At 43.7% G+C, this 26,064-nt stretch overlaps 1 protein-coding gene across 3 annotated transcripts in view; it reads right to left on the reverse strand.

Moving 5' to 3' along the window:
- SPON1 (spondin 1) overlaps positions 1–26,064 on the reverse strand; it is a 387,007-nt gene that overhangs the window by 55,428 nt on the left and 305,515 nt on the right. For all 3 annotated transcript variants that reach the window (XM_039911464.1, XM_039911465.1, XM_029060288.2), the window contains exon 7: positions 23,958–24,022. In XM_039911464.1, the coding sequence (XP_039767398.1) occupies positions 23,958–24,022 (65 nt within the window). The remainder of the gene's footprint in view (positions 1–23,957; positions 24,023–26,064) is intronic.

Genomic DNA, 26,064 nt, shown 5'->3' on the forward strand with positions numbered 1-26,064 from the left:
GGCTCGGCACTGCCCACTGTGACAGAATGGCATCTCCTGGCCTCTCCAGACTACCCTTCGCCCCGTGGCTTGCCCCCCTATAATAATAATAATAATAATGTCGGTATTTGTTAAGCACTTACTCTGTGCAGAGCACTGTTCTAAGTGCTGGGGTAGATACAGGGTAATCAGGTTGACCCACGTGAGGCTCACAGTCTTAATCCCCATTTTACAGATGAGGTAACTGAGGCACAGAGCAAAGGTGGCTCTGGGTAGGGAACTGCGGAAAGAAGACAGGCAGCAGGTGACTGTTTTCCTTCTTTCCAGATGACATCCCTCGGCCCAGCGGGCAAGCGCTCCGATAGAGAGACATGTATAAGAGTCTTACCCAAGGCCACGCAGCAAATGGCAGGATGGGATTAGAACCCATGATTTTCTGACTCCCAGGTCCATGCTCTATCCACTATGCCATGCTGCTTTCCATCCCTTGGTTTGCACATAAACACACACCACACACACATAAAAAACCACGCTCATCACCTCTGGTATAGCACTTGGAAATTTGGGGGCCTGGGTCAGGGATGGGGTGAGAGAAATTCACCACAGCCAGGCCTTGCAGCCAAAGGCACCCTGGGAGCTGCTCTGGAAGTGTGGCTTTAAGCAGCTGGCTATCAGAATAAGGAGGTGGGCTTCTGAGCTACCCAACCCCCTCCCCGCCCATCCTTGCCCCAAATCTAGTGTGGTTACTTAGCACAGAGGCAGCTCAGAACCCTCCCCAACCAATCAACCAATCAATCATATTAATTGAGCACTTACTGCATGAAGAGCACTGTACTAAGCACTTGGGAGTGTACACCATAGCAGAGTTGGCAGTCACGTTCCCTGCCCACAGTGAGCTTACAGTCTAGGGGAGGAGACAGATATTGATATAAATAAAAGAATTTCGGATATGTATGTACATGAGTGCTGTGGGGTTAGGGTGGGGCTGGATAAAAGGTGCAAAATCCAGGTGCAGAAGGAAGTGGGAGTAGAGGAAATGAAGGCTTAGTCAGGGAATGCCTGTTGAAGGAGATGTGCCTTCAATAAGACTTTGAAGGGCAGGAGGGGGATCAGCCGTCAGATGTGAAGAGGGAGGGTATTCCAGGCCGGGGGGGCAGGATAAATAAAAAAAAAATAAATGTTGGTATTTGTTAAGCGCCTACTAGGTGCCGAGCACTGTTCTAAGCGCTGGGGGAGATACAGGGTAATCAGGTTGTCCCACGTGAGGCTCACACACTTTTAATCCCCATTTTACAGATGAGGGAACTGAGGCACAGAGAAGCTAAGTGACTTGCCCACGGTCACACAGCTGACAAGCGGCAGAGCCGGGAGTCCAACTCATGACCTCTGGCTCCGAAGCCCAGGCTCTTGCCACTGAGCCCCGAGGTCAGCCGAGAGATAGACAAGTGAGTGGGGTGGCATTAGAGGAGCAGAGTATGTGGGCTGGGTTGTAGTTGGAAACCAGTGAAGTAAGGTGGCGGGGGCCGGCAAGGTGATTGCTTTAAAGCTGATGGGAAGGAGTTTCTCTTTGTGGAAGTGGATGGGCAACCACCGGTGGCTCTTGAATTGTGGGTAAACATAGACTGAACATTTTCGTATAAAAACGATCCGGGTAGCCAAGTACGGACTGGAGTGGGGAGAGACAGAAGCTGATGAGCAGTACTTAAGTGAGGGATTTCTGTTTCGTCTTCTATCTCACCTGGTCCCCACAGGCTTGGGAGTCAGGAGGACCTGGGTTCTAATCTCATCCCCGCCACGTGTCTGCTATGTGATCTTGGGCAAGTTACTTCACTTCTCTGTGCCTCAGCTACCTCGTCTTTAAAATGGGGATGAAGACTGGGAGCCCTACATGGGACAGGGAATGTGTGTGACCCCGATTACCTTGTATCTATCCCAGCGCTTAGTATAGTGCCTAGAACATAATAAGTGCTCAATAAATACAGAGTCATTATTATTACTGTTGCTGTTATTATTATTATCAAACCCATTTATCCATTTTTTATTCATTGTCCATTTAATTACTTCCCTCCAGTCAAGAAATCAGTGAAATTAGAAATTGGAGCAGCAGCGTGGCTCAGTGGAAAGAGCCCGGGCTTGGGAGTCAGAGGTCATGGGTTCGAATCTCGGTTCTGCCACTTGTCAGCTGTGTGACTGTGGGCAAGTCACTTCACTTCTCTGTGCCTCAGTTACCTCATCTGTAAAATGGGGATGAAGACTGTGAGCTCCACGTGGGACAACCTGATTACCCTGTATCTCCCCCAGTGCTTAGAACAGTGCTCTGCACATAGTAAGCGTTTAACAAATACCAGCATTATTATTATTCTTATTATTAAATCAACTACATCACAACGTGAAGCATTGAGTTGAATAGCTCTGATATGAAGAGGGAGGGAGTTCTGGCCCACGGGGAAGAGGTGAGCAAGGGGTCTTTGGTGAGAGAGACATGTCTGAGGTACAGTGACTCTCGCAAGTGCTTAATACAGTGCTCTGCACTAAGTAAGTGCTCAATAAATACCACTGATTAGTCTACTGATTCAGTTTCTTGCCCCATGGGTGCCTGGGGATATTCATTCTTTCATTCAGTCGTATTTATTGAGTGCTCACTCTGTGCAAAGCGCTGTACTAAGCTGTTGGGAGAGTACAAAATAACAACAGACACATTCCTTCCCACAGTGAGCTCAGTCTAGAGTGGGAGACAGACATTAATATAAATAAATTACAGATATATACATATGAGCTGTGGGGATGGGAAGGGAGATGAATGAAGGAGTAAGAGTGGTGCAAGGGGAGTGGGAGAGTGGAGAGCAGGGTTTAGTCAGGGTAGGCTTCTTGGGGGAAATGTGCCTTTAATAAGGCTTTGAAGTGGGGGAGAGTCGGATATGTGTGAATATGTGTTCCCTCCTCCCTCCCACCCCTATCACCAGCGGGGATGGAGGATATGTGCAAGCTAATAGAGAAGCAGCATGACTTAGTGAACAGAGCACAGGCTTGGGAGTCAGAGGTCGTGGGTTCTAATTCCAACTTCGCCACTTAGCTGTGTGACTTTGGGCAAGTCACTTAACTTCTCTGTGCCACAGTTACCTCATCTGTAAAATGGGGATGAGGACTGTGAGCCCCACGTGGGACAACCTGATTACCCTGTATCTACCCCAGCGCTTAGAACAGTATTGACACAGAGTAAGAGCTTAACAAATACCATTATTATTGTTATTAATAGTTGGGAATCCCTGAGGAGTTAAGTAGTTAGCTAAACCTCTCCGGGTTAGAAGCTATTATGTAATCAATATTTCCATTGATCACAGCCCCAATTGGAGGGATCTCCCCCATAATGAGAGCTCAACTTCTTTAAGCCTTTAAAACAAGAAGATCAATATTTTCAAAAGGGTTATCTAAAGCGGCACAGTTGTTCTGACGATAGTATAACAAGAACAGAGAATTTTTGGAAGAAAAAATGCTATTTTAGACTTTCTCAAATCAACACATATGTGGAGCCAGTGGGAAATAGGACCAAGTGTAGCTCCACTGCAACCTGATAAATATCATAGAGAAAGATAACCATTAAGCTTGGTTTAATGGGAGACCAGAATGATGAAGAAGGAAAAAAGAAGCGTGTGAATAATGGACATTAAAATCTATAATTCTGAAGACATTTCAGTGACAACCTGCTCCCTCCCACATCCTATTTTCTGCCTTCCTATCACTCTGCCCCTAAGAGTAGATATAGGTTGTCAGGAATTCACTTTTCTCCACTTATTTTGAAGAAAGGAATGGAATACAAACTTAAAAAGTCATTTAAATAGTTTTCAAGACACCTACTCTTTAATTCATTGCCCAGCCTGGATTATCAAAAAATAGCTTCCCACACAGAATGTTTGAGAATGTTTAAACCCCTGCTCCTTTTTCTTGAAAGAAAAATCTCCAAGTTTGATCTTTTGCAAACTTTGGTCAACGAAACTAAAAAGAAGTGACAACTTTCTCTCAGACTTTTCCCACCGAAACCAGGCTCTTCCCATATTTTTCTGCTCTTTTGCTTCATGGGGAGCAATCTCCACGGGGCTTATATCCCCCTTTCACCTTCTTCTTTTCTGGTCCCCTTCAGTACTCTTTGGTATCTCTGAAAATAGTATTCACTCTGTTCTAGTAGGTAAATATTCTTCCTGTCGGGGTGGGAGGAAAGCAGAGTCTCAAACAAACAATATGAAACAGCATTGGACTGAGAGGAGACCCTATTGCAGGTGACATAGCTTGGAGAAAGGAGAGTAATAATAATAATAATAATGTTGGTATTTGTTAAGCGCTTACTATGTGCCGAGCACTGTTTTAAGCGCTGGGGTAGATACAAGGTAATTAGGTTGTCCCACGTGAGGCTCACAGTCCTTAATCTCCATTTTACAGATGAGGGAACCGAGGCACCGAGAAGTTAAGTGACTTGCCCAAAGTCACACAGCTGATTAATGGTGGAGCCAGGATTAGAACCCATGACCTCTGACTCCTAAGCCCGTGCTCTTTCCACTGAGTCACGCTGCTTAAGAGAGAAGTGGTTTTACCAAAGGAAAAGCTTCACAAAGAATGAGAATTCCCAAGGCAGAGGTGAAACAGAGACCGGTCCGATGTGGGACGAACCCATTAGCACAGTTTCTCCCTCCTACTTAGACTGTGAGCTGCATGCGGGACAGGGACTGCGTTCGACCTGATTACCCTGCATCTACCCCAGCACTTAGAATAGTGCTCGGCACATAGTAAGTGCTTAGCAAATATCACAAGCATTACTATTATTATTAATAATAATTATCTTGTTTCTATCCCAGTGCTCAGTATGGTGCTTGGCACATGATACATGCTTAATGAATACCACAATCACTATTTTTACTATGTCCTGGTGCTGTCTGAGGTTTTGGCTTCCAGTAGAAAAAGCTCTTCTGAAGTTTTCTGAACCGCCACATGTAGGGAAATGTAGAACGTTTGTTGGGTGACACTTTGCTAACATGTCCAAGCTGGCACCATTGGGTGGGCTAGAATTCAGACGCCCGCTCGGTTACATAATAGGCGATCACGTCTCACAGATGCAGACCCATAAAAATGGAAAATTGAGGGCAATGCAGACATTTATAAATGGAAATTACTTTGGCTTTAAGGAAAGAGAACAGATGGTCAGGAAATATTCATAAAACAGTAACTACCAATGGGAAGGAAAATGGAGAGAAAAGTCAAAATCTGATTAAAACTTGGCTAATTACTCATCCCATAAGGACCTTGAGCAAATTCCTTGTGATGATAACTTTAACCTCATTTGCGTTCTCTTTTTTTCTGCAATAATTCACACTTTAGCCAATGCTTACGGTAGATTTACGTGGGAGTGTAAAACTGTATCTAGGCTTAGAGTTCCAAACTGAAGGTCACAGACCAAGGAAGGCTGATGTTTGATGTTTGGTGTTTGCTTCACTTAGCTGATTCACGTGAAAACACACTTATGGACATACACTACACAGTATTGTAAATTCTTTCTCTGCCTTTTGATCCTGAATGAAGCCTAGGTTCTTGGCCGTGCATCACCATCTGTCAAACGATTTGTCTTCGGTAGCTCTCCGATTAATGCCCAACACTTTTATAGTCCTAAATCACTTCCCTGCATAAAAAGTGAATAGGTCTTCCTGGGGTCAGAGAGAAGAGGAAGGAATTGTTCAGGAGAAAATAATTATCCTTTGTTCATAATAATAATTGTATTTGTTAAGGGCTTACTATATGCCAAGCACTGGGGTACATCCAAGCTAATCAGGTTGAACATAGTCCCTGTCCCACGTGGGGCTCACAGTCTTAATCCCCACTGGACAGATGAGGTAAGTGAGGTGCAGAGAAGTTAAGTGACTTGCCCAAGGTCACACAGCAGATATGTGGCAGAGCTGGGATTAGAACACAGGTTCTTCTGAATCCTGGGCCCATACTCTATCCACTAGACCACGCTCATATCTCCAAAGGATAAGCCTTCTGCTAAGCACTGAACCTGAGAAGGCTTAGCAATCAATCAATCATATTTATTGAGAGCTTACTATGTGCAGTGCACTGAAAGTTGTTAGAGACATTCCCTGCCCAAAAGGAGCTTACAGTCTAGAGGGGGATAGAGGCACTAAAATAAGTTGATAAATTACGGATATGAACATAAGTGCTGTGGGGCTGAGGACTGGCTGAATTAAAGGGCGCAAACTCAAGTGCAAAGGAACACAGAAGGGAGTGGGAGAAGAGGAAAGGAGGGCTTCATCAGCGAAGACCTCCTGGAGGAGATGTGCCTTCAATAAAGCTTTGAAGAGGGGAGATTAATTATCTGTCAGAGATGAGGAGGGAAGGCATTCCAAGCCAGAAGCAGGACGTGGGTGAGAGGTCGGGGGTGAGGTAGACAATATCGAGATACAGTGATTAGGCTGGCAGTAGAGGAGTGAATTCTGCAGGCTGAGTTGTAGTAGAAAATCAGGGAGGTAAGGTGGAGGGCCAAGGTCAAGGTGATCGACTGCTTTAAAGCCAATGGTAAGGAGTTTCTATCTGAAGCAGAAGAGAAGCAGTGTGTCCTAGTGGAGAGAGGATGGTCCTGGGAGTCAGACGACATGGGTTCGAATCCCAGCTCTGCTGAATGTCTGCTCTGTGACCTTGGGCAACTGGCCTCAGTTACCCTATCTGTAAAACGGGGATTAAGACTGTAAGCCCCATGTAGGGTAGGAATTGTGTGCAACCCGATTATCTTTTTTCTACCCCAGTGCACTGAACAGTGTTGGGAACACAGTAAGTGCTTAACAAACACCACAATTATACTAATAACGATGATGATTATCATTATTATTATGTGGAGGTGGATGGGCAACCACTGGAGTTTTTCAGTGACTGGTCCAGGCAGGTAAAAAACAGTGCTAGGCAAATTGAGTACCAGTAGGGACACCTAGACAGGACAGCCAGACCTGAGAACATCTGATCTTTAGCAGCGCCATGTCTGGACCAGGGTGATGGTCCATTAACCAGTGCTCTGTCTCTGATAGTGGCACCAAGACACTTGATAGAATTGTCTGGTGGTTGTCCTTCTGGACACCCCTCCTCATATTTAGCTATGGACCATCCAACACCCCTGCCATTCCCCTCTACGTTCTCAACATTTCCTCCAGTAGCTCAGGGTGGAACATTCAACTGCAAACTTTTCAAAACTCCCCTGGGACCTGTACATTCCAAGCGATTAGTACAGTGCTCTGCACATAGTAAGAGCTCAATAAATACTATTGAACGAATGAATGCTGATGTTTTCAACCCGCATCACTTCTTGCAATAACGCTTTGGCCTATGCTTAAGCACGTCAATGGGATGGGCATCACTTTATCTGACACTGACAGAGAGCATCGTGGTCTTCTTCAGGCAGCAGCAGATGGCTGCCATGTAGACTAATGGAACAGTCAGGAGGCATTTATAAAGAAGCGATCTCTTGGAGATACTACTCTATCTACTCAAACCCAATCTATTTCTTTCTAACCCTTCCATGCTAAAACTGTAACTGAAAGTACTAGTTATCAGCACCTTTTCATTAACTTACTAATGATTTTAGTCATGAAGCAATGTGGTCTAACGGAAAGAGTACGGGCCTGGGAATCAGAAGGCCCGGGTTTTAATTCGGTTCTGCCGGCAGGCTGACTTTGGCAACGTACTTCCTTTATCTGTGCCTTAATTACCTCATCTGTTAAGTGGGAATGAAGACTATAAGCCCTGTGTAGAGCAGGATTTATGTCCACCTGATTCTCTTGAACCTTAGCCCTTAGTATAGTGCCTGGCACATAGGAAGTACTTTACAAATATCATTTAAAAAGTGAATACCGTTAATAATAATATTAATGACTGTGGTATTTGTTAAGCACTTACTATGTGCCAGGCACTGTACTAAACACTGGGTTGGATACTAGCAAATCAGGTTGTACACAGTCCCTGTTCCATTTGGAGCTCAGTCTCAATCCCCATTTTACAAATGAGTTAAATGAGGCCCAGATAAGTGAAGTGAGTTGCCCAAGGTCACGCAGCAGATAAGCGGCAGAGCCGGGATAAGATCCCCATGACCCTTTGACTCCCAGGCCCGTGCTCTATCCAGTACACCAAGCTGCTTCTTCAAGAAATGAGTTGGATCTGTGAACTAATAATAATAATGTTGGTATTTGTTAAGCGCTTACTATGTGCCGAGCACTGTTCTAAGCGCTGGGGTAGACATAGGGGAATCAGGTTGTCCCTCGTGGGGCTCACAGTCTTAATCCCCATTTTACAGATGAGGGAACTGAGGCACAGAGAAGTTAAGTGACTTGCCCACAGTCACACAGCTGACAAGTGGCAGAGCTGGGATTCGAACTCATGAGCCCTGACTCCAAAGCCCATGCTCTTTCCACTGAGCCACGCTGCTTCTCCAACTATTTTCAACATTCTGTGAGGTTTGGTTGTCCTTTTCTAATTAGGAACTAATTAGTCACCAGTGGACCACTGGGACACCATAAGAGCGAATCGTGGCATAGACTGGAGGGTTGAAGTTCTTGAAGTTACACTACTGATTCAGCTGTTTAACAATAAGTCATTTAGTAAGCAGTCAATAAATATGATTGACGTTTTCAGTTCTGATGAACACATCTATCTGGGTTATATTACCAGATTATATCTTGATATGAAGAAAAAACCTGTCATTTGGCATAACAATGTCCCCCCTTCCTATATGATAGATGATCATTCCTCCCACTTTCAAAGACTTATTAAAAGCACATCTACTCAAAGGAATCTTACCTATCCAAGCCCTCATTTCTGTTTCAATTAATCATATTTATCGAGTGCTTACTGTGTGCATAATGCTTTACTAAGCACTTGGGAGAGTATAACACAACAACATAAAAGACACATTTCCTGCCCACAACGAGCCTAGAGTATGGAGGAGGAAACAGACATTAAAATAAATCAAGTATGGATATGAACATAAATGCTATGAGGCTGGGGGAGTGGGTAAATACGGGGAGTAAGTCATAATGCAGAAGGGAGTGGGATAAAAGTAAATGTGGGCTTAGTCAGTGAAGCCTTCTTGGAGAAATGCCTTAAATAAGGCTTTGAAAGTAGGAAGAGAAATGGTCTGTTGGGTGCGAAGGGCGGGTCGGGGGTTCTGAGACTGTAGAAAGGGAGAGAGATCAAGACTGGAGGTGAATATTTAGGAATTATCCTTATAGAGGTGGTAGATGAAGCCATGTGAGAGAATGAGTTCTCCAAGCGCATGGGTATAGATGGAGAATAGAAGGGGATCCAGAATTAAACCTTGAGGGACATCTACATTCAGGGGGTGGGAGGCAGAGGAGGAGCCTGCTAAAGAGACTGATGAGTGGCCAGAGGAATAGGAGAACAAGGAGAGGATAGTGTCAGCGAAGCAGAGTTTGGATAATGTTTCCAGGAGAAGGGGGTGGTCTTCAGTATCAAAGCCAGCTGAGTATGTTGAGTAGGATTAGGATGGAGTAGAGGCCATTGGATTTGACAAGAAGGAGATCATTTGTGACCTTTGAGAGAGCGACTTCTGTGGAGTGAAGGGGACGGAAGCCAGATGGGAGGGGGTCAAAGAGAGAATTGGAGCAGAGGAACTTGACAGCAGGTGAAGACAACTCGTTTAAGGAGTTTGGAGAGGAATTGTAGAATGGATAACTGGGTGATACCTGGAGGGAGCCATGAGGGCTCTTTTAGGATAGAAGAGACATGGGCCTGTTTGAAAGCAGTGGGAAAGAAGCCACTGGAAAGTGGACAGTTGAAGGTGGCATTCAGGGTGGGAAGAAGGGAGGGTGGAAGTGTTTTGATAAGGTGCTAAGGGATTGGGTCGAATGTGCAGGTGGAGGGGGTGGATTTTGAGAGAAGATGGACGATCTCCTCGAGATATTGTTGGGAAAGATGGGAGAGTAGAAGAAGGGGCAGGAGGAAGGAGGGACTGGACAAGAGCAAGGGACCTTTTAGGGAGATCACACCTGAGAGTGTCAATTTTCTCAATAATATAGGAAGCCATGTCATAGGGGCAAGAGATGGAGAGGCAAGGGAACGAGGGATTTGAGGAGGGAGCTAAAATGTCATCTCCTACTTCCTTCTGGGTCACCCTTGGAGTTGGATTTGTACCCTTTATTCACCCCACCCTCAACTCCACAGTGCTTATGTACATTTTCAGAATTTATTTATATTGATGTCTCTCCCCCTTCTAGACTGTAAACTCCTTGTGGGCAGGGAACGTCTTTCCCAACTCTTATGTCGTACGCTTCCAAGCGATTAGTACAGGGCTCTGCAAACGGGATGTACTCAATAAATAGGATTGAATGATAACAGTACTTCTCTTTTCTCTACCCTATTTTTAGTTCTGCATCACAGTAGTTAAAATCAGGACGTGGTTTTATATGACAAATGTTTGGAAGCAAACTAGGAGGAGGGGATGCTATAATTGGACACTTCCTTTTCTGTACAGCTTCGCTGCTACGTTTAAAAATGCCGGAGCCCAAAAAAGTCTGCATTGGCACTGCCCTCATTTAATGAGCCTCGCCCCTCCAAATTAGGCTAAAATAAGCCATGATTTGCATCCAGTTCTCCTTAGCCCCCTGTAAAATTTCCTGTGCAAGTCAAACAGAATGATAAGGAAGTGCTTCTTGACATTCATTCATTCAGTCATATTTATTGAGCACTTACTGTGTGCAAAACATTTCCACTTTTTCATACTAAAGTGAGCAGAATGCTCTATCAGGTGCACTGATCCTCTATTAATTTTTAGATTCAGCAGTGCAGAACACTATACTAAGATCTCGGGAACATACACCATAACAGAGTAGGTAGACACAATCCTTGCCCATGACGGCCTTACAGTCCAGAAACAGGGAGGGCCTACAAATTGTGTTCTGAACAGTGTTACCTCACTAAATTCAAAACTTCCTCACTGCACCAGGTGAGTTTTCATCTAGTAGTTATGTGAAAAAAGTGGTAAGAAGTGTCTTGCGTGTGTCCACCTCTTAGGCCACATCTGCACATATGAGACTGACCTTTCTGTAAGTAGTAACATCACCAAAGTCAAATATGTGTCTATGCATATGTATATACATACATTCATGCATACATGTAGCTGCAGGTCTGTGTGTGCTTGCTTGCACATCTGAACATCTGTGCACCCCCATGTGTGACTGTGAATCTTTGTGAGTGTGTTTGCATGTGTGATTGCCACCCTGCCTTCTCCTCTGCCTCCTTCCTTCCTCTAATCTCGGCTTAATATAGAAATGACAAGGGTCCGTTTGAGAAAACTGGTTAAAATCTGTTCCTTTTTGATCTCAGGAGAAACCAGGGGATTTTCTTTCCTCTTAACAGACCTGATCTTTTAGGGCCACAGGCTAATTCTTTTCATTAGCTGCATTAATTCCAGACTGTTATAAATGTCCCCGCCTGGATTACCTCAATCTCTTTTGTATGAATAGAATGTGGAGTTGCGATATCGGTGAATCTCTCTAAAAACCACCAGAAAGATCTATGTTTCTGCCCCTACGTTAGCCTCGCTCAGAGGGTTTGGCTACTCTTGTCTCTGTTCCCACATCCATCAGATAGCCAATATTACTTTCTACCTCGACGTTTCTCACTGTCCCGGAGAGTGGAGCTCATCTTTATTCCCGACATTAGGGGAGCATTACCTCCTTGCCATCTCAAACAAGATGAAAATGGAGAAATAGCTGAGGTAGGCACACTATACTGTTTCCATAGAAACTCGGCCTGACCCTCTTCTTTTTAATGGAGAATTCCCAAAATGGGGAATACTTCCATGATAGCATAAAATTCTGCAGATGGCTACTGCGTGGCTATCTGCCTTGACAGACAGCGACTTCTACCAATTATCAGGATAACTGCTCAATGGGCTGGCCACATATCACAAGAGGTACCTCCAATTTAAATGCCAAAGAGATCTAGAGAAATAAATCTAAAAACAAGCCTCCAGGCCATACATAAGCTCATTCTTGCCAGAGGAATGGAATTGTATGGAGAAATGAAAATATTGGGCAGGGATCATGTCTATCTAATCTACTGGATTGACAGTATGTCATAGTGCATAGAGCTAGGGTCTGGGAGTCGGACCCGTTGTTGGGTAGGGATTGCCTAAGTTACCTAATTGTACTTTCCAAGCACTTAGTACAGTGCTCTGCACACAGTAAGTGCTAAATGAATATGATTAAATGGAAGAACATGGGCTTCGAAGTCAGAGGTCGTGAGTTCTAATCCTGGCTCCACCTCTTGTCAGCTGTGTGACTTTGGGCAAGTCACTTAAGGTCTCTGTGCCTCAGTTACCTCTACTGTAAAATGGGGATTAAAACTATGAGCCCCAAGGGGACAAGCTGACTGCCTTGTATCTACCCCAGATCTTAGAACAGTGCTTGGTACATAGTAAGCGCTTAACAAATATCATCATCATCACCAACCCTGACTCCACCAGTTGTCTGCTGTGTGACCTTGGCCAAGTCACTTATCTGTGCCTCAGTTACCTCATTTGTAAAATGAGGAGCAAGACTGTGAGTCCCATGTGGGAAAGGGGCTGTATCCACCCTAGTGTTTAGCACAGTGTCTGGGACATAGTAAGTGCTTAACAAATACTATAATTATTATTATGCTCTTCTAGACGCTTAATAGAGTACACAGTAACCGCTCAAAAAATATCATTGATTAGTGGATTTTAGAAAGATTGCAGATGAAGTGTTTTCCGTCCATGTACCATGGCAGAAATACATTTCAACTAAATGATTGCCCGTATGATTCCCCTGGCTCCTTTCACCCCATTCCTGGTAAACAGTTCCAGGAGAAAGGTATATGGAACAAAAAGGGCCAGTTCTTTGACAAAATGTTTAGGGTGATTTTGACTTTTGAGAGGAGATGTTTGTGCCAGTAATGCCTTCGTTACTATTTTACTACGTGTATGCGAATGGCTGTTCTTCAAATTCATGGAGGATGTCACTGATGCTAAAGTTCACCTAACCTGTGTGGTTGTGTGTGTGCGTATGTATGCGTGTGGGAGATGAATGGCTGTCTTCACACTTCAGGTGACGGAGCCACCATTAGAACCCAGGTCCTATCCACTAGGTGACACTGCTTCTCCACTCTCCGATCTACTATATTCTTTGTAGGGACGTAGCACGGTCTAGTGGAAAGAGCATGAGCCTGGGAGTCAGCAGATCTGAGTTATAATCCTGGCTCCGCCATGCGCCTCCTGGGTGACCATGGGCAAGTCACTTCATTTCTCTATGTCCTATTCCCTCCTCCTTAGACTGTGAAGCTCATGTTGGACAGGAACTCTGTCCTACCTGATAAACTTCTATCTAATGCCAGTGCTTTAGAACAGCGTTTGGCACATAGTAAGTGCTATGTAGTAACAACTAAGTTAGTAGTTACTAACATAGTAACAACTAAGCCCCACTTTTCCTCATCTCCCACTCCTTTCCACATTACCTTGACTCGCTCTCTTTGCTCATCCCCCCTCTCCCCACCCCTCAGCACACCTCCAATCCGTCACCAACGCCTGCCAGTCTCACCTTTACAATATCGCCAAGATCCAACCTTTCCTCTCCATCCTAACGGTTCTCATGCTGGTACAAGCTCTCATAATATCCTGGCTGGATTATTGTGTCAGCCTTCTCTCTGATCTCCCTTCCTCCTGTCTTTCTCCACTCCAGTCTATTCTTCATTCCGCTGCTCAGATCATCTTCCTGCAGAAACGCTCTGGGCATGTCACTCCTCTCCTTGAAAACCTCCAGTGGTTGCCTATCAACCTCTGCATGAAACAAAAACTCCTCACTCTGGGCTTCAAGGCTCTCCATCACCTTGCCCCCTCCTACCTCTCCTCCCTTCTCTCTTTCTACTGCCCACCCCGCACACTCCGCTCCTCTGCCGCTCAACTCCTCACCGTCCCCCGTTCACGCCTACCCCGCCGTTGACCTCTGGCCCACGCCCTACCGCTGTCCTGGAATGCCCTCCCTCCTCACCTCCGCCAAACTCTCTTCACCTCTTCAAGGCCCTACTGAGAGCTCACCTCCTCCAAGAGGCCTTCCCAGACTGAGCTTCCCCTTTTCCCTCTGCTCCCTCTCTTCCCTTGCCCTCCCCTCAGCCCTGTGCTCATTTGTATATATTTTTATTACCCTATTTATTTTGTTAATGAGGTGTGCATCCCATTGATTCTATTTATTGTGATTATGTTGTCTTGTCTTTTTCCGTCTGTCTCCCCCGATTAGACTGTAAGCCCATCACTGGAAAGGTATTTTCTCTATCTGTTGCCAAATTGTACATTCCAAGCGCTTAGTACAGTGCTCTGCACATAGTAAGCGATCAATAAGTACTATTGAATGAATGACCAGCACTTATGTGTATGTCTGCAAATGTATTTATTTATATTGATGTCTGTTTACTTGTACTGATGTCTATCTCCTCCCTCTAGACTGTGAGCCCATTGGGGGTAGGGGGATTGTCTCCCTTTATTGCTGTATTGTACTTTACCAAGCGCTTGGTACAGTGCTCTGCACACAGTAAGCGCTCAATAAATACAATTGAATGAATGAATGAATGTATGAATAATTATCATTATTAGGTTTGGCAACTAGATATGCATGCAAAATTCCAAGTGCACCGTTTTGTGGTTTATATAATCGTAAAACTATGTCTTGTTTTGTTTTCTAGTAGTAATAATAGTATTCATTAAGTACCTAATGGGTGCAAAGCACTGTACTAAGCATTGGGAAAGATGTCAAGAAAGAGAATGTCCTAGTGGAAAGAGATGGGCCTGAGAGTCAGAGGGCTTGGGTTCTAATCCTAGCTCTGCCAATTTCTTGCTGTGAGACTTAACTTCTCTGGGTTTCAGTTTCCTCTACTGTAAAGTAGGGATTCAAAGCAGTTTTCCCTCCTAATTAGACTGTGAACCCCATCTGGGACAGAGACCATTCAACGTGATTCATTGTATCTACCCCAGCACTTAAAACAGTGCTTTAATCATGGTAAGTGCTTAATGAATGTCATTTTTTTTTTTTTGAAAGTACCAGGATCAGATCTAGGCACAGTCTCTGGCAATGGTTACTACTAAGTAAGTACTCTTCCATCTGTGGACCCCATTCTGCCCAGGAACATATCATCCCTTGCAAATAGGAATGGTACATTTGGGAGCAGAAGTATTATTTTCAGGAAACTAGAGGTCTGTTTCGCAATGCTATTTCAGGGACTGTACTGATAGCGGTCTCAACCTAAGACTTACTACTGTCTTAGGGGTACGGGGCATCTACCTGAGTTTCTTTAATTCTACCTTGATCATGGGCTTATTTCCAAGGCTGTCCTGAAATTATTCTTGCAGATAGACTAGTTCTCTAAGGCAGTCACCTGATGCAATTGCATCTCTTAGGGTGAAAAGTCACTCTATTTACAGGCTCTACCTTCTGAAAACCTTAGTAGTAGTAGTTAGCCTGGGAAAGGAAATAGGGTAGAGTACACATTTATGCAATCAAAACAAAACAAAACTTAGTAGTAGGATACAAAAGAAAATAGGAAAGAGGAAAAAAATCCCTAATGCTAAATGAATAAATCCCCCATTCCAAATGTAACCCTCATCTGACATTCACTCATTTTAGTGAGATTATACATGCATGATTTCATTTTCAAATTATTAGGTGGAATAGCACTTATAAGCAATTCGTATAATCAAATGCTAATGAAATACAGTGGATGGGTTATTAAAAGGATGATCGCTAGCCCTTTTCACTTGGAAAGAAATAAATCAAAATTAAAACTTGACAATTACAGTTGATAATTTGAGTTCAGGGTAAGCTTACTGTGTGATACCAGTCAGCATTCTATGTAGTCAGGAGCATTACAGATATTTGGGACATTCCTATATCTTATATTCCAAATGCATCTTTTCCTCTTCCTAATTGCAGTTCTCAGCTGGATAAGCTAAGTCTTGATTAATTGAGCTAAACAACAATTCAAAAGCTAATTTGTTCATTCATGATTTACATTTTTAAAATGGGATCTCAGGGTAAAAATGTCCCTCATTGAAAACCAAGTCAGTTTAAATGGGCAGAACATCCTTAAAGTAGGTCACTCTGGCATCCTAATGAGTCAGAAAGGGTAGAATCACATTAACCTAAATTGTACAAACACCCTTGCCATTTATTAATTTGTTTTTGCAAAACAAAACTTTGCTAAGTACAGAAATAGCATTTTAGCCTCTGGGATAATAGTTGATTCCTAAATAGATCAGGAGGTTGGAGAGTTGAGAAGTTGGAAGGAACATGTGTAAATTAAAGGGAATGGAACACATTTTCCCAATGAAGTGAAAAGCAATGTTTTGATTCTGGTGACTGTTTTCTTTTGCATGCTAGAGAGTGCTTTCAGGCTGTGTGTGTGTATGTGTGTGTGAGAGAGAGAGATAGAGAGAGAGACAGAGAGAGAGAGTGAATAATTCTATTCACTGGGACAGGGATATTCTTAGAAGACTCAATTGACAGTCGTGACTTCAAGAAGCTGCTTAAGGCTCTGGAGTTAGAGCTTTGGGAATTTCATTATTTTTATCTAAATCCTCTCAGTTACCAAAATTGAAATGCTGATTGGAATCTTCCTTTCTCTCTGCTGATTAATATAGATTGAGCGACAAAAAAAAAAACCACAAAACCCAAAAAAGCTTGGGAAGTGTGGAGGAATTTGCTGGGTCTGGGACAGACTTCAGTCTGGGAGGGTTTCCAGAGGACAAGAATGAAAGGAAATCCAGTGGACCTCAGCGGGGGCAGTGTAACTACAGAAGGAGGACAGTTGAAATGGCTTTTCACAAGCCCAAGGGTTACCACAGCCCACACTAGGAGAAAGCTTCTGGTGGATTTGACCATAGTAGCGGGTGATTCAATAGGAAGGGATCCATGCCAGGGATAATATTGGCAGTTCTCTTTGTGAGTGGAGGATTTTTCCTTAGATCACGTCTATATTCTTCTGCAAACAAAATGGTCATCAGCACTGCTAGGATCATTTGTCCCTCTTATGGGCCTCCTTTATATGTATGGAGCCATTAGATCATAAAGGACAATCAAGCATTTTCCTCCTGGGTAATTTGAAAGTCAAGGAAGGAAATGGAGAGGTCTTGAAAATAGGAACTGAGAAGAAGTTGGAATATGTGGGAAGAAATGAACAGAGACTGGTTAGAAGGTATTAAAAGAACATGAGAATATTGGTTTTAGTCACTATTAGTATGAAAGTCAGTGGAAGGCAGGGGAGAAAGAAAGCGATGTGCTTCATGAGTCCCGACTACATATGTACACACTCACACTCTCACCCTCATATACACCCAAAACAAGAAACATCCACATGGATTTTTGCCATACAGTAGACTCTCATTATGAATCAATTAATGGTACTTAATGAAGGCTCACTATGTGCACATCACTATACTAAGCACTTGGAGAGAACACTATAACAGGGTTAGTGGTAACATTCCCTGCCCACAACCAACCTAGAGTCTAGAGGGGAAATTTGGGAAGATTCTTCCGGCAATCCAGGTGTAATAATAACTGAGGTATTTTAAAGTGTTTACTATGTGTCAAGCAGTGTTCTAAACACTGCAAAACATTCAAGATAATCAGGTCAAACACAATACCTGTCCCGCAGAGGACTCACAGTCTAACTAGGAGAGAGAACAGGATTTGAATCCCCATTTTAAAGAAACAGAGGCACAGAGAAGTTAAGAGTCACCCGGCAGGCACGTGATGGAGCCAGGATTAGAACCTAGTAATTAGTAGAGTAATTAGAACTCTTACTTTCAGGCCCAGGATCTTTCCTCTAGGCTATGATAGATTGATTCATTCATTTGGCCATATTTTTTGAGCGCTTACTGTGTGCAAAGCTTGTACTTACCACTTGGGAGATTACTATATAACAAAGAAACAGACATATTCCCTGCCCACAAAGAGTTTACAGTCTAGATTACAATGGATGTCAGGAGAAACAGTTGTGTGAAGCATAATCTAGCAAGAGTTTTCCTTAGGAGGGTTATGAAGACGCCTAACTCATTTCTTGTAGGTGGTCTTTTTTGTTTGTTTGTTTTGTCTGTGTGTTCTTTCCTAAAGCTGATACTTATTTGATAGTATTGGTTACTTTTTGCCAGGCACTGTACTAAGCACTGGGGTAGATCAGGTTGGACACAATCCCTGTCCCACATGGGGCTCACAGTCTCACAGTCACACCCATTTTATAGATGAAGTAGTTGAGGCTTAGTGAAGTGACTAAGAGAAGCAGACTTAGAGAAGCAGCGTGGTGCAGTGGAAAGAGCACGGGCTTTGGAGTCAGGGCTTGTGAGTTCGAATCCCAGCTCTGCCACTTGTCAGCTGTGTGACTGTGGGCAAGTCACTTAACTTCTCTGTGCCTCAGTTCCCTCATCTGTAAAATGGGGATTAAGACTGTGAGCCCCACGCGGGACAACCTGATTCTCCTGTGTCTACCCCAGCGCTTAGAACAGTGCTCTGCACATAGTAAGCGCTTAACAAATACCAACATTATTAAGTGACTTGCCCAAGGTCACACAGCAGACAAGTGGCGGTGCTGGGATTAGAACCCAGGTCCTTCTGACTCCCAGGCCTGTGCTCTATCCACTAGGTCACTCTAGTTCTGATGGAAGGATCTGATGCAAGTGTGACTGAAAAGATAAGTGCTAGACTGACATACCTGTTATACTCTATGTTGTACTCTTCCAAGCAGATAATATAGGACTCAACACACAGTAAGTACCACTGATTAATACCTTGCAACACTGTGTGCATTTGCGGCTAGAGATTTGCTGCACTATTCTGTTATCCTGCCAGGGTCCTGCCTCTGAAGTCCATACCCACTAATAACAATGATGAAAATGATGGTATTTGTTTAGCGATTACTATGTTCCAAGTTCTGTTCTGGGTATCGGGCTAGCTACAAGGTTATCGGTTGGACGCAACTCCTGCCTGGCATGGGGCTCTCGGTCTAGGTAGGAAGGAGTCCGATTTAATCCCCATTGTACAGATGAGGAAACTGAGGCAAAGGGAAGTTATCTACTGCCCATTTTACAGAAGAGGAAACTGAGGCACAGAGAAGTTAAGTGACTTGCTCAAGGTCACATAGATTAGAACCTCAGATCCTCTGACTTCCGGGCACATGCTCTTTCCACTAGGCCATGCTGCTCCTCACTAAACATTCAAATATTCCTCACTCTCCATCCACCTCTTGTGTACATATCTTAATACCCTGTTGAGAAACAGAGTGGTTTAGTGGATGGAAGAGAGCGGATAAAGTTACCTCATCTGTAAAATGAGATTAAGACTATGGCCCCATGTGGGACATGGACTGTGTCCAATCTGATTAACCTGTATCTACCCTAGTGCTTAGAAGAGTGCTGGGCACATAGTAAGCGCTTAAGAAGCGCCATAATTATTATTATTATTAATCATTATTACCCTGCTGCTTCTCCAACCTCTAAATTCTTTCATTGCCTCTCTCCCTTGTTAGACTGTAAGCTCCTTTAGGGCAGAGTTTGGGTCTACGATTGTATTCTACCAAGCTCTTGGTTCGTGCATTTCACAGAGTAAGTACTTAATAAATATTATTGACACTGATAATGGGATATTAGTGGAGCATATGGTTGTGGCTGAAGATAAGAGAGTAGAATGCTATACCATCCAGAGAATGGTGTCTTCAAAATTTGGTTCTGTCTTCTTCAAGTGTATGTTCACTGTTTTGGCACGTCACACAACGGCTGTTTTGCGTTCTCTGCGATCTTCCTCCTAAGGAATCTGGGTGGCAATGAGCCTTGTTTTTCTATGTCAGAGACCTTGCTGGATTCCGGAACCTCCTTAGTTGGAATCCTTGGGTATTGTCCTGTAACATCCCGGAACGTGATTGACAGACCGATAGTGCTACAGTTCCAGAGAGTTTATTTTCTATTCCCTTTCTAGAATTGAGAAACTGTGTGGCCTAGTGAATAGATCACAGACCTGGGAGCCTCAGGGCCCTGGGTTCTAATCCCTGCTCTGCCACTTGTCTGCTGGGTGACCTTGGGGAAGTCACTTGACTTCTCTGGGTCTCATTTACCTCGTCTGCGAAAGGGGGATTAAGACTGTGAGCCCTATCTGGGATATGGACTGTATCTAACCTGATTAGCTTGAATCTATCCCAGTGCTTAGAACAGTGTCTGCAATATAGTAAGAACTTAATAAATACCATAAAAAATGAACAACAACAAAAAAAACTACTGCCGTGATCAGTATCCTCTAGAAAACTAGAACAAAAGTCCAACTGAGTCACTTTTATTGTTCAACTGGTTCTGCCTGTGGAAAGCTTGTGCAGTCAGTATTAGGCTATTGTAGGGAAGAGCCAGGGTGCTAGAAAAGATGACACTTGAAAAAGGGACACACATACAAAGATGAGTTGTCAATTTTCATTTTACGCTGCTAGGTACAAGGAGGAGCTAGAGTAAACACGGCTAGAGACTCCAAAGCACTGAAAATGATCTCTGAATATACCAGACAGTTTCCTTTTGATAAATAATTACTTCTGGATGAAGTACCGATTCCTTTCCGAAGAGGGATGATGGGGTTACTGCCAGATGGATGTTGAGCAATTTATTTTTTTTTAATAATGGGAAGCAGGGTGGCTGAGCAGAGAAAGGATAAGTCTGGGAGTCAATGGACCAGGGTTCTAATCCCGGTTCTGCCACCTGCCTGTTGTTTGACCTAGGGAAAGTCACTTAACTTCTCTGTGTCTCAGTTTCCCTAGCTGTAAAATGGGGATTCAATGCCAGTTCTTCCTCCTATTTAACCTGTGAGCTCCTTGGGAGACAGGGACTTCATCTAAGCCGATGGTCTTGTATCTACCCCAATGCTTACTACATCAGTTGGCATATAGTAAGTGCTTAATAAATACTCTCATTGTTATTATTTTTATACACTCCAGGGGAAATTAACTCTAGAGATTGAACAGGGTAAATCAATCAATCATATTTTTTGAGCACTTAACACTCACTGTGTGCAGAATACTTTACTAAGAGCTTGAGAAAGTACAAGAAGACACATTCCCTGCCCACCACGAGTGTATACAGACATTTCCTTTAGTTTCCTCTTGGTTTTTCAAAGACCTTTTTTAGGGCCGCTGTTTTGGAATCAGCTTTCCTGCAGTATAATTGGAGTTTTCATATTGGGCCTGACCACAGCAATTTTAGGTTGAACCATAAACATTTCTTCCAAACCCCTATAACAACGAAATACATATTTTTTTCTGTGTTTCTTCTGGCCCTTTCACCTTTTCCCTGTAAATTAGCTTCCCTTTGGCAAACAACTCGTTCTGCACATACTTTTTATTTCCGTCTCCCCTTTTAGAGTGTTAACTCCTTGTGGGCAGGGAATATTTTACTTGGGTTTGTAGAGAGCATGGTGCCCAGTGGGCTCATGATAGATAACACTGCTACAGCTACTTGTATGTGAGACTCACGGTCTCATGGTGAGGGAAACCGGTGATCAAAAATAATTTTGTAAAGAGCGACTACCTGGTAAGGGAGCAGCATGGCCAAGTAGAAAGAGCACAAACCTGGGCTCTAGCCCCTGCTCCATCCCGTACCTGTTGTGTGACCTTGGGCAAGTCACTCAACTTCTTTGTACCTCAGTTCCCTCATCTGCAAAATGGGAATTTAATACCCATTCTCCCTCCCACTTAGACTGTGAGCTCTTGTGACACTTGCTGATCTTGTATCTACCCCTATAGTCAACGTTTAAGAAATACCGCAATTATAACTGGTATAACCAAAACAACTCACTTGTTTCAAGACTCAAAGTCAAAGTCATAAAAGCACCTAAGCAGTGTGACAGTGAATTGGAACAATCCAGGCCAATGTTTTACTTCTAATAATGACACCAGGATATTGGAGGAGCCATATAATAATAATGATGGTATTTAAGTGCTTACTATGTGCCAAGCACTGTTGTAAGCACTGGGGAAGATGTAAGGTAACCAGGTTATCTCACGTGGACCTCACAGTCTAGTCCCATATGGGGCTCACAATCTTAATCCCCATTTTACAGATGAGGTAACTGAGGCACAGAGAAGTGAAGTGACTGGCCCAAAGTCACACAGCAGACAAGTGATTGCCTTCTAGCCTGTAAGCTCCTTGAGCTTAATTGTGTTAAACTCTCCCAAGCACTCAGTACAGTCCTGAGCACAAACTAAGTGGTCAGTTGATTGACTGTCCTCCTAAGAGCCATCTTCCTGGTTAGGAATGTTTCAGAGAAGCAGTGTGGCTTGTTGGAAAGAGCACAGGCTTGGGAGACAGAGGTCGTGGGTATGAATCCCGGCTCTGCCACTTGGCAGCTGTGTGACTTGGGCAAGTCACTTAATTTCTCTGTGCCTTAGTTACCTCATTTGTAAAATGGGGATTAAGACTGTGAGCCTCACATGGGAAAACCTGATTACCCTGTATCCACCCCAGTGCTTAGAACAGTGCTCTGCACATAGTAAGCGCTTAACAAATACCAATATTTTTTCCCATCTACATCCTCCCAGGGATCTGTTAGAATAATGATGGTATTTATTCAGTGGTTACCATGAGGAGGAGTGTTGCCTAATGGAAAGAGCACTGGCCTGGGAGTCAGAGGACCTGGGTTCTATTTTGCCAGTTGCCTGCTTTGTGATCTTGGAGAAGTCATTTTTCTACTCTACCTCAGTTTCCTGATGGAGTTTCAGTGCCTGTTATCTCTCTTACTTAGACTGTGCTCCCCATGTGGGGCGGGGACTTTGGCCAACTGGGTTAACTTGTATCTAACCCAGTGCTTAGAATAATACTTCACACATAGTGAGTGCTTAACAAATATCATAATCATGATAAATATGAGCTTAGCGTTATGGTAGAAATGAGATAATCCAGTTGGATACAGTCCCTGTCCCACAGTCTTAAAGGGAGGGAGAACAAGCTATTTTATCCCCATTTTACTGATGAGGAAACTGAGGCTCAGAGAATTACATGATTTGCCCGATGTCACACAGGAGGCAAGTGGTGGAGCCGGAACTAAAACCTGGATCCCCTGACTCCCGATTCCATGCTATTTACATTAAGCCACATGCTTCTCATCATATAATCTATGATATAGTACTCTCCCAAGCACTAAGTACAGGTCTCTGCACAGAGTAAGCACTCATATGCCATCAAGTAATTGATGGATTGACTGAGTAATCGAGTATGAGTGTCTACTATCCTGGAATAGACCACTCAACCGTGAATTCATCGGCACTTCTCTTGAACCTTTTGCTAGTTTTACTCTGAACCACTTTCTTTCAAAGTGCATTCCACACCTTTGCCATTCACTAGGTAAAGGAGTACTTCCTGTTGCTTGTCATGCACAAACCAAAACCACTCCAAGAAGGAAGTCACATTAAGACCTGAAGTTTGGACCAAAACCTCTCTGAGAAGAAAGCAGTTCCATTTATGGCACGCTTGAGGACCTGAATGCTGGAATTTCCCTCTGGAGGTAAAATAATGATAATAATTGTAGTTAAGCACTTACTACATGCCAGGCACTTTGCCAGGGTAGATACAAGGTAATTGGGTTGGACATAGTCCCTGTCCCACATGGGGCTCACACTCGTCATCTCCATTTTACAGATGAGTTAACTGAGGCACAGAGAAGTGAAGTGACTTCCCCAAGGTCACACAGCAGACACGTGGCAGAGTCGGGATTAGAAGCCAGGTCCTTCTGACTCCCAGGCCCATGCTCTATCCATTAGGCCCTACTGCTTCACACACCACATCACTTAGGGCACAGGCCATTACGATGCTGTATGGAAAATGGCCTTTCTTTGTGTGAATTAGCCCAGTTCACCAAGTGACATCCAATGGGAACAAATGGAGGAGATCCCATCCCTTCCCTACTTACACGTTGAGGGGCTGCCAAGCTGGCCACTGCGCTTTCGCTTTAATGACGGTCAGAACTTCATCGCTCTGAAAAAAAAGAAACAGAAGCACGTCACTGAAGCCCAGGGGGCAGCACAACAATGCTTCCATGCAACATCCAGAGGGGTGGAATGGTAATTACGTCTTTGATGTTACCAGAAATTACAGCAGAGACTTAGCCTGTTGGGCCTGCACAAAAGTGGAAAAAAACAGCCCCTGGGGCCAGTCAGTATCAGAAACCTTTTTTTTTTTGGTATTTGCTAAGCACTTACTATGTGCTAGTCACTGAACTGAGTGCTGGGGTAGATACAAGCTAATCAGAGTAGACATAATCCATGTCCCGCTTGGGATTCGTCATCTTAATCCCTATTTTACAGATGAAGTATCTGAGGCTCAGAGAATTGAAGTGACTTGCTTGTCTAAAGTCACAGAGCAGAAAAGTGGCAGAAGTCAAATTTGAACGCAGGACCTACTGGCTCCCATGGCCGTGCTATATCCACCAGGTAGCGTAGCTTCTCAACTGTGCTTTCTGAGCTCTTTAGGTGCAGAGCTCTTTGCTGGGTACTAGGTTGCTCATGCAGAAGATTTTTGTTTTTGAGACATTTCTCCTGCCCCGATTTGAAAGATGGGGAAATTCATGAATACACAGTTGTTAAGATTTAGAGAATGGATTCATGTTACAGAAGACCTTGTGGGCAGTGATTATGTCTACCACCTCTATTATATTGTTTCTCCCAAGTTCTGCGTACTTTTCCTAGCACTTAGTACCCACTCAATCAATCACATTTATTGAACAGTTACTTTGTGCAGAGTACAGTATTTAGTGCTTGGGAGGGTAAAATATGACAGAGTTGCTAGACACATTTCCTGCCCACAGTGAGCTTACAGTTTAGAAGGGGAGACAGATATCAGTAAAAATAAATAAAACACAAATACATACATAAGCACTTGGAGCAATGTTCAGTGTGCAGTAACTGCTCAATAAATATCATTGATTTAGTATTTAAATGAATAAACATATCAGTAACAAACGAAAAGTGACCACTCGAGACACCTATTAAGGTTATAACAACAGTAATTATGGTATTAGTTAAGCACCTACTGTATGCCTTGAAGCACTGTTCTAAGCGCTGGGGTAGATACAAGGTCATCAGGTTGGTCGCAGTCCCTGTCCCTCATGGGGCTCACAGTTTCGGTTATGTTTAAAAACAGGCTTGGAATGTGAAAAAGTATCAGTCAATTTTTGGCAAACCTCTAGAACTCCTGTATCAGCAGGACGTAGACTTACTGTTGGTGTAATAAACCCCCAACAAAAGCAGGAGAGGATTTTAACGAGGTTCTGCTGAACAGACATCTATTAAGGGCACATAGAGGCAGACATTTTACACCTCCCACAGGGTTCTGTCCGAGGAAATTGTTTAAAAGGATTGGAAGTTCACAGCTCCCTTGCTAGGGTGCTGTCCTCCTCTGGAAAGTCTTCCCAATTAAAGTTGAAACCCCACACAATACATTCTCGTAATTGACACCTCCTGCAGAGATACCTTTTTTCTCTAGCACGAGGCTCCACATCTACCGCTTGAGAGGGACGTCTGGGTGACCCCATGCCTGCTTCAACCCATTTTTCTATCCAAGATGAGGCCCAGGGTTTGTACCCTCCTTTCTCCACTTTTTCATCAAGGGATGCCAGTGCTCCACTGATCATCCCAAGAGGTCAAGTTAGAGATGTTGGATGGTCCATTCCTCAGTGTGAAGATGGATATGGGATAGGGCGGTAATGACGTGGCTCCTCCAAGTATCATTTGGGCATTCTCAGAGGCAGGTACTAGCTAGAAATGTCCTCTTCATGGTTTTATATTCTTAAGTCCTCTTATCCTTCAAGTAGAACGTTCTCACTTCTAGGTGTCCATCTTCAAAGGGACCTTTTTTTCATGTCAGTGGTATTTACTGAGTGCTTACTGTGTGCAGAGCACTGTACTAAGACTTGGGAGAGTACATTACAACACAGCTGGTAATCACGTTCCCTCCCCACCATGAGTTTACAATCTAGAGGATGAGCTTACAGAGAAGCGGTAGGAAAGACCTTTTTTTCT

This window comes from Ornithorhynchus anatinus, chromosome 3 (assembly GCF_004115215.2).
Source record: "Ornithorhynchus anatinus isolate Pmale09 chromosome 3, mOrnAna1.pri.v4, whole genome shotgun sequence".
In the NCBI taxonomy this organism is placed as follows: Eukaryota; Metazoa; Chordata; class Mammalia; order Monotremata; family Ornithorhynchidae; genus Ornithorhynchus; species Ornithorhynchus anatinus.